We start from the raw sequence: 17,150 nt of genomic DNA on the forward strand, positions 1-17,150 counted from the left end.
CCTGCCGGAGCCGGATTTTTCTTTGTGTCCAAAAAAGATGGCTCTCTACGTCCTTGCATTGACTACCGCGGTCTTAATAAAATCACGGTAAAGAACCGCTACCCCCTACCCCTCATCTCTGAACTCTTTGATCGCCTCCAAGGTGCCCACATCTTTACCAAACTGGACTTAAGAGGTGCTTATAATCTCATCCGCATCAGAGAGGGGGATGAATGGAAAACGGCATTTAACACTAGAGATGGACACTTTGAGTATCTGGTCATGCCCTTTGGCCTGTGCAACGCCCCTGCCGTCTTCCAAGACTTTGTTAATGAAATTTTTCGTGATCTCTTATACTCCTGTGTTGTTGTATATCTGGACGATATCCTGATTTTTTCTGCCAATCTAGAAGAACACCGCCAGCATGTCCGTATGGTTCTTCAGAGACTTCGTGACAATCAACTTTATGCCAAGATAGAGAAATGTCTGTTTGAATGCCAATCTCTTCCTTTCCTAGGATACTTGGTCTCTGGCCAGGGACTACAAATGGATCCAGACAAACTCTCTGCCGTCTTAGATTGGCCACGCCCCTCCGGACTCCGTGCTATCCAACGTTTTTTGGGGTTCGCCAATTATTACAGGCAATTTATTCCACATTTTTCTACCGTTGTGGCCCCTATCGTGGCTTTAACCAAAAAAAATGCCAATCCCAAGTCTTGGCCTCCTCAAGCGGAAGACGCCTTTAAACGGCTCAAGTCTGCCTTTTCTTCGGCTCCCGTGCTCTCCAGACCTGACCCATCTAAACCCTTCCTATTGGAGGTTGATGCCTCCTCTGTAGGAGCTGGAGCGGTCCTTCTACAAAAAAATTCTTCCGGGCATGCTGTTACTTGTGGTTTTTTTTCTAGGACCTTCTCTCCGGCGGAGAGGAACTACTCCATCGGGGATCGAGAGCTTCTAGCCATTAAATTAGCACTTGAGGAATGGAGGCATCTGCTGGAGGGATCAAGATTTCCAGTTATTATTTACACCGATCACAAGAACCTCTCCTATCTCCAGTCTGCCCAACGGCTGAATCCTCGCCAGGCCAGGTGGTCTCTGTTCTTTGCCCGATTTAATTTTGAAATTCACTTTCGGCCTGCCGATAAGAACATTAGGGCCGATGCTCTCTCTCGTTCCTCGGATGCCTCGGAAGTTGAACTCTCTCCGCAACACATCATTCCTCCTGACTGCCTGATTTCCACTTCTCCAGCCTCCATCAGGCAAACTCCTCCAGGAAAGACCTTCGTCTCTCCACGCCAACGCCTCGGAATCCTCAAATGGGGTCACTCCTCCCATCTCGCAGGTCATGCAGGCATCAAGAAATCTGTGCAACTCATCTCTCGCTTCTATTGGTGGCCGACTCTGGAGACGGATGTCGTGGACTTTGTGCGAGCCTGCACTGTCTGTGCCCGGGATAAGACTCCTCGCCAGAAGCCCGCTGGTTTTCTTCATCCTCTGCCTGTCCCCGAACAGCCTTGGTCTCTGATTGGTATGGATTTTGTTACAGACCTACCCCCATCCCGTGGCAACACTGTTGTTTGGGTGGTCGTTGATCGATTCTCCAAGATGGCACATTTCATCCCTCTTCCTGGTCTTCCTTCAGCGCCTCAGTTGGCTAAACAATTTTTGTACACATTTTTCGTCTTCACGGGTTGCCCACACAGATAGTCTCAGATAGAGGCGTCCAATTCGTGTCAAAATTCTGGAGGGCTCTCTGTAAACAACTCAAGATTAAATTAAACTTTTCTTCTGCATATCATCCTCAATCCAATGGACAAGTAGAAAGAATTAACCAGGTCTTGGGTGATTATTTACGACATTTTGTTTCCTCCCGCCAGGATGATTGGGCAGATCTTCTACCATGGGCCGAATTCTCGTATAACTTTAGAGTCTCTGAATCTTCCTCCAAATCCCCATTTTTCGTGGTGTACGGCCGTCACCCTCTTCCCCCCCTCCCTACTCCCTTGCCCTCTGGTTTGCCCGCTGTAGATGAAGTGACTCGTGATCTTTCCACCATATGGAAAGAGACCCAAGATTCTCTTTTACAGGCTTCATCTCGCATAAAAAAGTTTGCCGATAAGAAAAGAAGAGCTCCCCCCATTTTTGCTCCCGGAGACAAGGTATGGCTCTCCGCTAAATATGTCCGCTTTCGTGTCCCCAGTTACAAACTGGGTCCACGCTATCTTGGTCCTTTCAAAGTCTTGTGCCAAATTAATCCTGTCTCTTACAAACTTCTTCTTCCTCCTTCTCTCCGTATTCCTAATGCCTTTCATGTCTCTCTTCTTAAACCACTCATCATCAACCGTTTCTCTCCCAAATTAGTTTCTCCCACTCCTGTCTCCGGTTCTTCTGACGTCTTCTCAGTGAAAGAGATACTGGCCTCCAAGACGGTCAGAGGAAAAAGGTTCTTTTTGGTGGATTGGGAGGGCTGTGGACCTGAAGAGAGATCCTGGGAACCTGAGGACAACATCCTAGACAAAAGTCTGCTCCTCAGGTTCTCAGGCTCTAAGAAGAGGGGGAGACCCAAGGGGGGGGGGTACTGTTACGCCGAGCGCTCCGGGTCCCCGCTCCTCCCCGGAGCGCTCGCTTCTCTCTCGCTACCGCAGCGCTCCGGGCAGCTCCACTGACCCGGTGCGCTGCGATACCGTCTCCAGCCGGGATGCGATTCGCGATGCGGGTAGCGCCCGCTCGCGATGCGCATCCCGGCTCCCGTACCTGACTCGCTCTCCGTCTGTCCTGTCCCGGCGCGCGCGGCCCCGCTCCCTAGGGCGCGCGCGCGCCGGGTCTCTGCGATTTAAAGGGCCACTGCGCCGCTGATTGGCGCAGTGGTTCCAATTAGTGTGTTCACCTGTGCACTCCCTATTTATACCTCACTTCCCCTTCACTCCCTCGCCGGATCTTGTTGCCATTGTGCCAGTGAAAGCGTTTCCTTGTGTGTTCCTAGCCTGTGTTCCAGACCTCCTGCCGTTGCCCCCGACTACGATCCTTGCTGCCTGCCCCGACCTTCTGCTACGTCCGACCTTGCTTCTGTCTACTCCCTTGTACCGCGCCTATCTTCAGCAGTCAGAGAGGTTGAGCCGTTGCTGGTGGATACGACCTGGTCACTACCGCCGCAGCAAGACCATCCCGCTTTGCGGCGGGCTCTGGTGAAAACCAGTAGTGACTTAGAACCGATCCACTAGCACGGTCCACGCCAATCCCTCTCTGGCACAGAGGATCCACTACCTGCCAGCCGGCATCGTGACAATGTGGCATCCTGGATGAGCTAAATATTAACAAAGGCCCAGAGTGGGGAAGGACTAATAACAAAATTGCAGCACCAAACCCCAGTCACCAAAGTGACGGGTTATGAAACCCCTATTAATTTATAATCCCCCTCCTATAGGATTTTTAAGTGATTTTTAAGTGATTTTTAATCAAGTTAAACAGATTTGTAAATGACTTCTATTAAAAAATCTTAATCCTTCCAGTACTTATTAGCTGCTGAATACTACATGAGGAAATTATTTTCTTTTTGAACACAGAGCTCTCTGCTGACATCTCCTTCCATTTTAAGAACTGTCCAGAGTAGGAGAAAATCCCCATAGCAAACATATGCTGCAAAAACCCCGACCCTCACAAATGGGGGTAGTTAAGGGTTAAATTAACTATCCTATATTTTAAGTGGACATATAAGTAACATGTGACCAAATATTATCGAAATATCTCCAGCCGTTTGGAAGTTATGCAGTAACATATATTTCCCATTGACTTGTATGGGACTTTAAACATAAACCTCGCCCCTGGCAAATGGGGGTGAGTAAGGGTTAAATCACCTATCCTATGTTTGTTGTTGACATATAAGTAACATGTGTGCCAAGTTTCATGTTAATATCTTTAGCTGTTTGGACGTGATGCTGGAACATACATACATACATACACACACACACACATACATTTATATATCTATATATATATAGATATATAATATAAATATATTTGTACTGAAGACCAAGTAAATTTACAAATTTCAGTAAGTCCATGATTTTTGTCTATAATTAATAATTAATAACTAGCATCTTTACGATAATAGAAAAAAAAAGAGAGAAAAAAAAAAAAAAAAAGCTATGGCCCAATCCTTGTAACTGGCCAAATGCAGACATATTATTGATTACAGGATATGAAGATCAAATACTAGAAATCCATCAAATTGTTGATGCAAAATAAAATATAATATGTGGTAATGTAATTTAATATATTTGATAACTGATATTTTCATATATACAGTTATTGCATATTCTCGCAATTTTTATAACCATATGATTATTCTTTTAGATGCAAAAGACAGAATTAAAAATGAAGAACATATAGCTAATAGCCAGGTACGTATATTTAAAAAACCTTTAAACATTATGGCATAATGTAGCCTACTGTCTATTCCAGTGTTTTACAAACAGTGTGCCTTCTGCTGTTGCAACAGCTGGAGTCACGCTGTTCTAAAAACACTGGTCTATACTAAGGAACCCCACCAAACAGTAAATTTCAGTATAATATACTGTATATCCTTATTACAATTCATCAAGATATAAAAAAGTTGTGTCTTGGTTGTATGGTCATGCATAAAAAGTATGCACAAAAATATATCTCTCTCTATGGGGCGATACATTCTTGGTCTGTATGGTGTTTTATGCATTTTGTATTGATATTTGTGTGTTTTGGGAAATGCTGAGACTATATTGTTAAAGCGTACTTGTCAGATCCCACAAAAAAAAATAATAGTAATATGTTACTCAGTACCCACTGCTGACCATGTATATCTAATGTTTATGCCTCTGGCACCTATATTTATTATAAAATACCTATTTTCATTAGCTCACAGTGTTAGAAATCCTCTCAGGGGAAGGGGGTATGGTAGGTGATTGGTGCATCTGCTCTTGTCCCCCCTTCGCAATCTAAAACTTATCTCCTCTCCTGCGGATAAAGGATACGTTTTTTGGCATGATACTTCTACTTTAATGTGCCAAACTTGCACCTTTTTTACACAACAAAAGATTTTTATACTTCCACTCTGTTTAAATAGTGTATTAGTCTATGTTATTTGCATAATAGTAACTTACAAATAAAATAGAAATAGAAAATAGAAAATGGCTGCACATCCACAACTTCTACTATGATCTAATCGCTTCTCAGCATAATTTCAGAAACTAACAGGTTGTTAGTGAACCTTTTGATCAAAACGTGCAAGCCCAATTGCTACGTCAAAGCCACCTGATAAGAGTGGGTCGTCAAACTCACACTGTGCTGGTCAATGAACCAGTGGCCAGGCAGCCCCACTGTTACCTGACCAAGCCCCCGGCTCTGGGCCACACCACCCCACAGACAAAGCACCACACCAACAATGGCCACAGAACACCACACCAGTGTGAACACCTACCATGTGCTCCTTGCCAGAGGTCTGGGAGAAAGCCTTAGGCCATGTTCACACGTCTAAATTTCCATGCCGAATTCCACATTGGAATTCGGCACTGAGATTCTGCTGCAGCAGAGTCCTGTTGAATGCAACGGGATTCTGCTGCACTGTGGATACGGCGGAATTTCCATGCCAGATGTTTCCGGCATGGAGCACAGTTATTCTTACTGCAGACACCGCATGAAATGCATAGCTGTCTATGAGATGGAGCATTCCAGGGCAGTCCTAGCGTCGGCATGTTTATGCTGGCATCTGCAGTTTGTGGAATGTCCGCACGGAGATTCTCCATGCGAGCATTCCGTAGTGTGAACATAGCCTTATGCAGTCTCCTGCTGATTAAAAACGCCGGGTCCGAATGGGTGGAGTGGAGTGCTGGCCATGGAGGGACTCACTCTTGTCAGAAGGCCTTGATGTGGCGAGTGGGCTTTCATGTTTTGATTAAAAGGTACAATAACAACCTGTTAGTTTTTGAAATTATGCTAAGGAGCAGTTGTGGATGTGCGGCTAAGTTTCTGTTTCTCTGTTTGTATAATGTCACGATGCCGGCTGGCAGGAGGTGGATCCTCTGTGCCAGAGAGGGATTGGCGTGGACCGTGCTAGTGGACCGGTTCTAAGTCACTACTGGTTTTCACCAGAGCCCGCCGCAAAGCGGGATGGTCTTGCTGCGGCGGTAGTGACCAGGTCGTATCCACTAGCAACGGCTCAACCTTTCTGGCTGCTGAAGATAGGCGCGGTACAAGGGAGTAGACAGAAGCAAGGTCGGACGTAGCAGAAGGTCGGGGCAGGCAGCAAGGATCGTAGTCAGGGGCAACGGCAGGAGGTCTGGAACACAGGCTAGGAACACACAAGGAAACGCTTTCACTGGCACAATGGCAACAAGATCCGGCGAGGGAGTGAAGGGGAAGTGAGGTATAAATAGGGAGTGCACAGGTGAACACACTAATTGGAACCACTGCGCCAATCAGCGGCGCAGTGGCCCTTTAAATCGCAGAGACCCGGCGCGCGCGCGCCCTAGGGAGCGGGGCCGCGCGCGCCGGGACAGGACAGACGGAGAGCAAGTCAGGTACGGGAGCCGGGATGCGCATCGCGAGCGGGCGCCACCCGCATCGCGAATCGCATCCCGGCTGGAGACGGTATCGCAGCGCACCGGGTCAGTGGAGCTGCCCGGAGCGCTGCGGCAGCGAGAGTGAAGCGAGCGCTCCGGGGAGGAGCGGGGACCCGGAGCGCTCGGCGTAACAGTACCCCCCCCTTGGGTCTCCCCCTCTTCTTAGAGCCTGAGAACCTGAGGAGCAGACTTTTGTCTAGGATATTGTCCTCAGGTTCCCAGGATCTCTCTTCAGGACCACAACCCTCCCAATCGACCAGGAAAAAGGTTTTCCCTCTGACCTTCTTGGAGGCCAGTATCTCTTTAACGGAGAAGATGTCCGAGGAGCCGGAAACAGGAGTGGGAGAAACAAACTTAGGAGAAAAACGGTTGATGACAAGTGGTTTAAGAAGAGAAACGTGAAAGGCATTAGGAATTCGAAGAGAAGGAGGAAGAAGAAGTTTGTAAGAGACAGGATTAATCTGGCACAAGATTTTGAAAGGACCAAGATAGCGTGGTCCCAATTTGTAGCTAGGGACACGGAAGCGGACATATTTAGCGGAGAGCCATACCTTGTCTCCAGGAGAAAAAATGGGGGAGCTCTTCTTTTTCTATCAGCAAACTTCTTCATGCGTGATGAGGCCTGTAAAAGAGAATTTTGGGTCTCTTTCCATATGGTGGAAAGATCACGAGATATTTCATCCACAGCGGGCAAACCAGAGGGCAAGGGAGTAGGGAGGGGGGGAAGAGGGTGACGGCCGTACACCACAAAAAATGGGGATTTGGAGGAGGATTCAGAGACTCTGAAGTTATACGAAAATTCGGCCCATGGTAGAAGATCTGCCCAGTCATCCTGGCGGGAGGAAACAAAATGGCGTAAATAATCACCCAGGACCTGGTTAATTCTTTCTACTTGCCCATTGGATTGAGGATGATATGCAGAGGAAAAGTTTAATTTAATCTTGAGTTGTTTACAGAGAGCCCTCCAGAATTTTGACATGAATTGGACGCCTCTATCCGAGACGATCTGCGTGGGCAACCCGTGAAGACGAAAAATGTGTACAAAAAATTGTTTTGCCAACTGAGGCGCTGAAGGAAGACCAGGAAGAGGGATGAAATGTGCCATCTTGGAGAATCGATCAACGACCACCCAAACAACAGTGTTGCCACGGGATGGGGGTAAGTCCGTAATAAAGTCCATACCAATCAGAGACCAAGGCTGTTCGGGGACAGGCAGAGGATGAAGAAGACCAGCGGGCTTCTGGCGAGGAGTCGTATCCCGGGCACAAACAGTGCAGGCTCGTACAAAATCCACAACATCCGTCTCCAGAGTCGGCCACCAATAGAAACGAGAGATGAGTTGCACGGATTTCTTGATACCCGCATGACCTGCGAGATGGGAGGAGTGACCCCATTTGAGGATTCCGAGGCGTTGGCGTGGAGAAACGAAGGTCTTCCCTGGAGGAGTTTGCCTGATGGAGGCTGGAGAAGTGGAGATCAGGCAGTCAGGGGGAATGATGTGTTGCGGAGAGAGCTCTACTTCCGAGGCATCCGAGGAACGAGAGAGAGCATCGGCCCTAATGTTCTTATCGGCAGGCCGAAAGTGAATTTCAAAATTAAATCGGGCAAAGAACAGAGACCACCTGGCCTGGCGAGGATTCAGCCGTTGGGCAGACTGGAGATAGGAGAGGTTCTTGTGATCGGTGTAAATAATAACTGGAAATCTTGATCCCTCCAACAGATGCCTCCATTCCTCAAGTGCTAATTTAATGGCTAGAAGCTCTCGGTCCCCGATGGAGTAGTTCCTCTCAGCTGGAGAGAAGGTCCTAGAAAAAAAACCACAAGTAACAGCATGCCCGGAAGAATTTTTCTGTAGAAGGACCGCTCCAGCTCCTACAGAGGAGGCATCAACCTCCAATAGGAAGGGTTTAGATGGGTCAGGTCTGGAGAGCACGGGAGCCGAAGAAAAGGCAGACTTGAGCTGTTTAAAGGCGTCTTCCGCTTGAGGAGGCCATGACTTAGGATTGGCATTCTTTTTGGTTAAAGCCACGATAGGAGCCACAATGGTGGAAAAATGTGGAATGAATTGTCTGTAATAATTGGCGAACCCCAAAAAACGTTGGATAGCACGAAGTCCGGAGGGGCGTGGCCAATCTAAGACGGCAGAGAGTTTGTCTGGATCCATTTGTAGTCCCTGGCCAGAGACCAAGTATCCTAGGAAAGGAAGAGATTGACATTCAAACAGACATTTCTCCATTTTGGCATACAGTTGATTGTCACGAAGTCTCTGAAGAACCATACGGACATGCTGGCGGTGTTCTTCTAGGTTGGCAGAAAAAAATCAGGATATCGTCCAGATATACAACAACACAGGAATATAAGAGATCACGAAAGATTTCATTAACAAAGTCTTGGAAGACGGCAGGGGCGTTGCACAGGCCAAAGGGCATGACCAGATACTCAAAGTGTCCATCTCTGGTGTTAAATGCCGTTTTCCATTCATCCCCCTCTCTGATGCGAATGAGATTATAGGCACCTCTTAAGTCCAGTTTGGTAAAGATGTGGGCACCTTGGAGGCGATCAAAGAGTTCAGAGATGAGAGGTAGGGGGTAGCGGTTTTTTACAGTGATTTTATTAAGACCGCGGTAGTCAATGCAAGGACGTAGAGAGCCATCTTTTTTGGACACAAAGAAAAATCCGGCTCCGGCAGGAGAGGAAGATTTGCGGATAAAGCCCTTCTTTAAATTTTCCTGGATATACTCAGACATAGCAAGAGTCTCTGGGACAGAGAGAGGATAAATTCTGCCCCGGGGTGGAGTAGTACCCGGAAGGAGGTCAATGGGACAGTCATAAGGCCTGTGAGGAGGTAAAGTCTCAGCTTGTTTTTTGCAAAAAACATCCGCAAAGTCCATATAGGCCTTAGGGAGACCGGTTACAGGAGGCACCACAGGGTCACGGCAGGAAGTACTGGGAACCGGTTTAAGACAGTCCTTAGAACAAGAGGGGCCCCAACTCTTGATCTCCCCAGTGGACCAATCCAGGGTAGGGGAGTGGTGTTGAAGCCAGGGTAGTCCAAGGAGAATTTCGGAAGTGCAATTGGGGAGGACCAAAAACTCAATTTTTTCATGGTGAGATCCGATGCACATTAGGAGGGGCTCCGTGCGGAAACGTATGGTACAGTCCAATCTTTCATTGTTAACACAATTGATGTAGAGAGGTCTGGCGAGACTGGTCAGCGGGATGTTGAACCTGTTGGTGAGAGAGGCCAAAATAAAATTTCCTGCAGATCCGGAATCCAAGAAGGCCATAGTAGAGAAGGAGAAGGTAGAGGCGGATACCCGCACAGGCACAGTAAGACGCGGAGAAGCAGAGTTGACATCAAGGGCTGTCTCACCTTTGTGCGGGGTCAGCGTACGTCTTTCCAGGCGGGGAGGACGGATAGGACAATCCTTCAGGAAGTGTTCGGTACAGGCACAGTACAGGCAGAGATTCTCCATGCGGCGTCGTGTCCTCTCTTGAGGTGTCAGGCGAGACCGGTCAACCTGCATAGCCTCCACGGCGGGAGGCACAGGAACGGATTGCAGGGGACCAGAGGAGAGAGGAGCCGGGGAGAAAAAACGCCTTGTGCGAACAAAGTCCATATCCTGGCGGAGCTCCTGACGCCTTTCGGAAAAACGCATGTCAATGCGAGTGGCTAGATGAATGAGTTCATGTAGGTTAGCAGGGATTTCTCGTGCGGCCAGAACATCTTTAATGTTGCTGGATAGGCCTTTTTTAAAGGTCGCGCAGAGGGCCTCATTATTCCAGGATAGTTCTGAAGCAAGAGTACGGAATTGTACGGCGTACTCGCCAACGGAAGAATTACCCTGGACCAGGTTCAACAGGGCAGTCTCAGCAGAAGAGGCTCGGGCAGGTTCCTCAAAGACACTTCGAATTTCCGAGAAGAAGGAGTGTACAGAGGCAGTGACGGGGTCATTGCGGTCCCAGAGCGGTGTAGCCCACGACAGAGCTTTTCCAGACAGAAGGCTGACTACGAAAGCCACCTTAGACCTTTCAGTGGGAAACTGGTCCGACATCATCTCCAAGTGCAGGGAACATTGAGAAAGGAAGCCACGGCAAAATTTAGAGTCCCCATCAAATTTATCCGGCAAGGATAGTCGTAGGCCTGGAGCGGCCACTCGCTGCGGAGGAGGTGCAGGAGCTGGCGGAGGAGATGATTGCTGAAGCTGTGGTAGTAGCTGCTGTAGCATCACGGTTAGTTGAGACAGCTGGTGGCCTTGTTGCGCTATCTGTTGTGACTGCTGGGCGACCACCGTGGTGAGGTCGGTGACAACTGGCAGAGGAACTTCAGCGGGATCCATGGCCGGATCTACTGTCACGATGCCGGCTGGCAGGAGGTGGATCCTCTGTGCCAGAGAGGGATTGGCGTGGACCATGCTAGTGGACCGGTTCTAAGTCACTACTGGTTTTCACCAGAGCCCGCCGCAAAGCGGGATGGTCTTGCTGCGGCGGTAGTGACCAGGTCGTATCCACTAGCAACGGCTCAACCTCTCTGGCTGCTGAAGATAGGCGCGGTACAAGGGAGTAGACAGAAGCAAGGTCGGACGTAGCAGAAGGTCGGGGCAGGCAGCAAGGATCGTAGTCAGGGGCAACGGCAGGAGGTCTGGAAAACAGGCTAGGAACACACAAGGAAACGCTTTCACTGGCACAATGGCAACAAGATCCGGCGAGGGAGTGAAGGGGAAGTGAGGTATAAATAGGGAGTGCACAGGTGAACACACTAATTGGAACCACTGCGCCAATCAGCGGCGCAGTGGCCCTTTAAATCGCAGAGACCCGGCGCGCGCGCGCCCTAGGGAGCGGGGCCGCGCGCGCCGGGACAGGACAGACGGAGAGCGAGTCAGGTACGGGAGCCGGGATGCGCATCGCGAGCGGGCGCCACCCGCATCGCGAATCGCATCCCGGCTGGAGACGGTATCGCAGCGCACCGGGTCAGTGGAGCTGCCCGGAGCGCTGCGGCAGCGAGAGTGAAGCGAGCGCTCCGGGGAGGAGCGGGGACCCGGAGCGCTCGGCGTAACATATAAATTACCATATAAATTGTAAAAATTAAATTAAAAAAATCTCTTTAATCTCTTCAATTGTGACTCCATATGGTCTGCCACATCCAGACGCTCTGCAACAGTGATTCTAATAGCGATGCCTGTAATCTGCATGTCATACTGAATAACAGTATTATTTCACTAACACAGCACACTCCCTATGCATGTTACGACAAGGCAAAGTGTTCTACACCCCTATCGAGGCTCTCTGTAGCCCAGAAATAGCCGTTTTTAATAGCAATTTGCCGCAAATAAATACGGACCGAACCAAATTTTTTCGGGAAATTCAGCGAATCGGCAGAATAGAATGTTCCTAAAATTTGCTCATCTCTAGTGCCAATACTCAGCACCCCTGCTTATCATCTGTTTGGCACAGTTGTGGATCTGGCATATACACAATGAACAGGGCCAGAAGCAGATGGTTCCATTTAATATGTAGTGCAGATCCCATTGTAGTGAATATGAGCTGGGCTACATTGACCCGACACCATCACTAGCTTCTAGCCCCATTTATTGTGTATGCTTAACAGCTAATTGGCTCATGATGATCCATTCTGTAATTTTATCTATGGCTGCCTTTACTCAAATTTATACATGTTCATTCTAAAAAAATATTTTGAATTCAGTCCAACAGCACATACCAAGTTTCTCAGAGACCAAAACAACTAATAGGTCAAGGGAAATAAAAACACTCTTCCCCTCTAAAGACAAAAAAAGTCTCATTGTTGAAGAATGTTTTTCAGTAAGAATCTCACAGTGAATCCCGGCTTTTATCATAAGAATAACTTCCTTCCTCCTGTGTGAATGCAAATACTTAACAAGTGCATGTTTCTGTTATATGTGGATTACTGTACCCTTGACATGCCAAAAGATACAGGGAGTTTGACCCTGTCACGCTACAGGCATTTTGTATCCACTTTATTCTTTTATATATCATTTGTTAAGAACATCATGATTTCCTACAATGGTATAAATCCATGATCCATGATTTCCTGTAATGGTATAAATCATAGTAACACATTATTTTACATAGCATTGGCTTATCACATTAATCAGTAGGGTTCTGTTCACCATGTCAAGATTTTGATCTAGGTTTTTAGTGTAAACACTGTATAAAAAAAAAAAAAGGCTGACATTTATCATTGTTATTAGACAGTTTTTTTGTGTCTAGAAAAGGTGCAAAAAAAGCGCAAGCAGGGTTTATTTGCACCTTTTGGTTTACACATTTCTGAGGTTTTGAGTTCCAATCCACTGATATTGACAATACACCTGATATGGAAGGGTTTTATCAACTGCGCCTTTTTGTGAAAAGGCGCATAAAAAGGCACAAAGCCACAGAAAAGTCTCTAAAACTACACCAGCCCAGACTTAGCTTAGCTTTTTGGTGTATGAGAAGAGAGAAATTTCAGAAAATGTGACCTGCACAAAATTTATCAAATGCTCTGTGACCATTTAATAAATGTGGTGTTCCTTCACATTACCAGCACACAAAAAAAAGGTGTAGAAAAATGCTTCACTTACGCCTACAAATAAAAACAAACAATAAAAAGCACAACAACAAATGGATCTATAAGAATCTTTAACCAAACTCATCAGAATGAATTTGCCATATTCATCACTTAAACTTTCACAAAATAGAACCACAATGTCAATGGGAAACCTGCCTTAGAGTGAGCCACTGTCTCATATAAATAGTATGTTTTAAATATTATATTAAAAAAATCATAGTTTTTGTTCACACACTGTTTTTCGAGCCTCATGCAAAGCTAAAACTGGATAACAATGACTATTTTACTTTCCTTTTTTTAATAATACAATTTAGTCCTGGTACAGCATATTCACAGCATATTTACACAGATTTTGTTCTCTTTGTTATTCAGTATTGCTCTTCCTCAGTGCTTCTGTCATGTGTTGCGGGGATACATGCAGCCCTGAGCTTGCCCACACCCACTTTCCCTAAGCAACAGATGCTTAACTTGATGACAGCCCCTACTCTGAGTAAGGTGCAGGGCAAAGAAAAGACAAACAATTAAACAAACATAGTGGCAAAGTCAGGGAGCAGGTCAAGACACAAAGGGTTAACAAGAGAGCAGTCACAAGCTAAGGTACAAAACCAGGACGACTTCAAGGTATAGACAGCAGGCAAAAGAATAGTCAAAGGCTGCCAGAAGTCAGATACACAAAATAGGTTGGAACAAATGCTGATAGAGGTGTAAGCATAAAAATTGCAAACAGGGCTCAGACACACTGCAGCAATTTTAATATCCTGCCTGCCGCTGCTGACTGCCATGATAGAGCATGAGGAGCAGTGGCTACCTGAGACACCGCACAGCATCAGCTAAGGCAGAGGAGACAATGCTTGACCATGGACAGGCGAGTTTATTTGCAGCTTCTGCCTGAAAAATAAGTGACATGTTACTTTATTCCGAAGCGTTTTTTTTTTCCCACTGTGAGAACAAAACACATGGGGGGATATTTATCAAAACCTGTCCAGAGGAAAAGTTGATGAGTTGCCCATAGCAACCAGATTGCTTCTTTCTTTTTTCACTGGTCTTTTCAAAATTGAAAGAAGCGATCTGATTGGTTGCTATGGGCACCTCAGCAACTTTTTCTCTGGACAGGTTTTGATAAATCTCCCCCATGGTAATTTTCAATTGCAACAGTGTTGTGGAAACACTATTATCATGCATACGATTTGACATGGATTTCAGCACAGAATGTGTGCAGAAATTCATGTCAAAACTGACATGTGAACGAGGCCGAATAGTCTCAAGCTATTCAACAAAATCACAGAATCACGTATTGCATAAAATTATAACTTTTATTTAGACATATTAAAATGTATTCTGAAGCAAAAATAAGGCCTGCCAGAAAAGATACATTAAATCAAACAATTATTGACTGGGGAGGGCCAAGTGTGTCGGCAATATCATAACAATATTACCCTACGCAAATTAAAGGTAGGATATATGGAATCCTGATCTTAGCACTAGATATAGGAAGTAAAATCACCCAGTGCCAGGTAAAGATAATATACACAAAACCATGATTCTACATTGTTTTTTTTTGTTCCCCGTTTGTCCTCTGATGATTCCAGTACCATCCTATGAAATGCATAGGGATGTGTACTTGGTTTTGTGACATTATACCCCTGACATTATATTTGTTTCTCTATATCCTAACTGAACTTTGCATAGGGTTACATTGTTATAGTATAGACTGCATACTTGGAATTACAGTGACCCCCCAACCTACGATGGCCCTGACATACGATCATTTCAACATACGATGGCCTCTCAGAGGCCATCGCATGTTGAAGGCAGCATCAACATACAATGCTTTTGTATGTCGGGGCCATCGCATAAATGGCTATCCGGCAGCGCAGACTGCTTCAGCTGCCACCGGATAGCTGTTTACGGTGTCCCGTGTGCTCCGCTGACGATCACTTACCTGTCCTCGGGGCTCCGGCGCGTCCTCTCCGGGATCCCCTGCATCGTCAGCGCTCTCCATCGTCGTCATCACGTCGCTGCGCACGCTGTCCCGTCATCCAATAGGAGCGGCGTGCGTAGCGACGTGATGGTGGCAACGGAGAGCGAGGATGCCGGGGAAGCAGAGGCCTTGCCGGAGCGTCGGGGACACCTCGGAGACGCGGTGACAGCGATGGAAGGCAACATCCAGGGCAGCGGTAACGAGCGGTGATGGTCCGGAGCGGCAGGGACACGTGACTATAACCTCCAATACAAGTGGGTGTTGTAGTTTTGCAACATCTGGAGCTCCGCAGGTTGTAGACCATTGTCCTTTACTTTACATTGCACGGATCTCTCAACATACGATGGTTTCAACAAACGATGGTCCATTTGAAACGGATTACCATCGTATGTTGAGGGACCACTGCAGTTTGTCATGTGTTTCTTGGGTAAGATGAATGAATGTTAAACCATTGTCTGTTTATATGTAGCTTTTCTGGAGGATAATTTTTTAACAACAGTATACATTTTAATATATCTAAATGTGTTATGCGACAGTGATTTTGTTGTTTGGTGAGCATAGTCATGGTCTTTATCTCCTAATTCTTTAACATTTTTTTCCTGTGATATCCTCAAGCTATTCAACCCCAAGATAATTTGCAATGACATGCATAGAATAAAAGGGGAAACAACAAAGTTTAAAAAAAAATGGTCCAACCATTATAGTGCCAACTTTTGCCACCCAGGACAGAAAGGCAAAACGTTTACCCCATTTACAACCTTTCCAAAACCATCAGGCCTAAGCCTATTGTTTGCTAACAATGCATTTCAGTTGTTTTCACCACCCAGAAATGAAGGGGATGGGATCAACCAGTACTGGTCGCATAACAGCTTTATGATTGTATGATTATAATTTACATATATTTCAAATAATTGACACACCGGATAGCTGTTTTACGGACAAGTAAATGAGGAAAAAGACTCTTCTAAAGATCAGATCCATGAACACTAACAAGGGCTACAAAATAAGACAAAGGTTATTAAAGTATGTTTGACATCTGAGGGCAGTACAGCATAGCAGATCTGTCAGCAGAGTACTTCTACAGTTCCCATCAGTAAACACAGTTTATTTTATTACACACAGTATGACTAGTTCAATAACCTTTGCATTTGATGGATCCGCCCAACATCTTTGGCTCTTCGGCAAAGAGCAAATTAATACAACGACCTAGACAAATAGAACAATGCTGTACAGGATTCACAGTAATAAAGACACTGGTAACATTTAGCTCATGAAAATCTGTTAGCAATTTGCATTGGCTGCAAGCTAAGAACTTCATGTTTTCATAACTTATTCATTTGGGTGGATTTATGTTATGTATATACTATGTTAAATTCATTTTGTTTATTTCACACAAAATTTAGGACATCCTACTGACATTTCTATTTAATCTTTGGGTTCATTTTTGTTCCTGTTATGAATATTCAGAGACATTCAGGCATAATCCCTGGGGTTTGTGCCTGAATGTCTCTGATGAATATCAGTGCAGGCATTTAAACAACACCAGTGCTTGCATAACATGTCTACCCAAGACCTACAAGGGTTTGCCAAATGATTTCATTACATTTAATTTGAATAGTAGGGCCCTTGAAATGACTGTGCTCCATGCCTGAAAACCATTCTCAACAATATTGTTATGCGGGAGCTTTATCAAAACTTGTGCAGTGGAGCAGTTGGCCATAACAACCAATCAAATTCCAGGTTTTATTTTACAATGATGGCTGATCCGCTCTTTACAGAACTTGGCAGTCATTCACTATAGAGCGGTCTCAGGATGCTGCAACTGCCGGCATCGGACTTTAATCATATCTAGGCAGTTAAATATTTTGCAATTTGAGCATGCAGAGAGTGAACTGTCCATTTGGCGCCCCCGCGACACAATCGCAAATCAGTTACCATGGCAGCCGGAGACCTTCTGAAGGATTCCATTCTTGAAATGGCAAATTCTCTTGTCCGAAAAATATAATATCAT

At 46.0% G+C, this 17,150-nt stretch overlaps 1 protein-coding gene across 1 annotated transcript in view; it reads left to right on the forward strand.

Annotated features, from left to right (window-relative positions):
* CD34 (CD34 molecule) overlaps positions 1 to 17,150 on the forward strand; it is a 118,421-nt gene that overhangs the window by 90,862 nt on the left and 10,409 nt on the right. The window contains exon 6 of the mRNA XM_056557954.1: positions 4,333 to 4,379. Within this exon, the coding sequence (XP_056413929.1) occupies positions 4,333 to 4,379 (47 nt within the window). The remainder of the gene's footprint in view (positions 1 to 4,332; positions 4,380 to 17,150) is intronic.

This window comes from Hyla sarda, chromosome 2 (genome assembly GCF_029499605.1).
Source record: "Hyla sarda isolate aHylSar1 chromosome 2, aHylSar1.hap1, whole genome shotgun sequence".
Classification (NCBI taxonomy): domain Eukaryota; kingdom Metazoa; phylum Chordata; class Amphibia; order Anura; family Hylidae; genus Hyla; species Hyla sarda.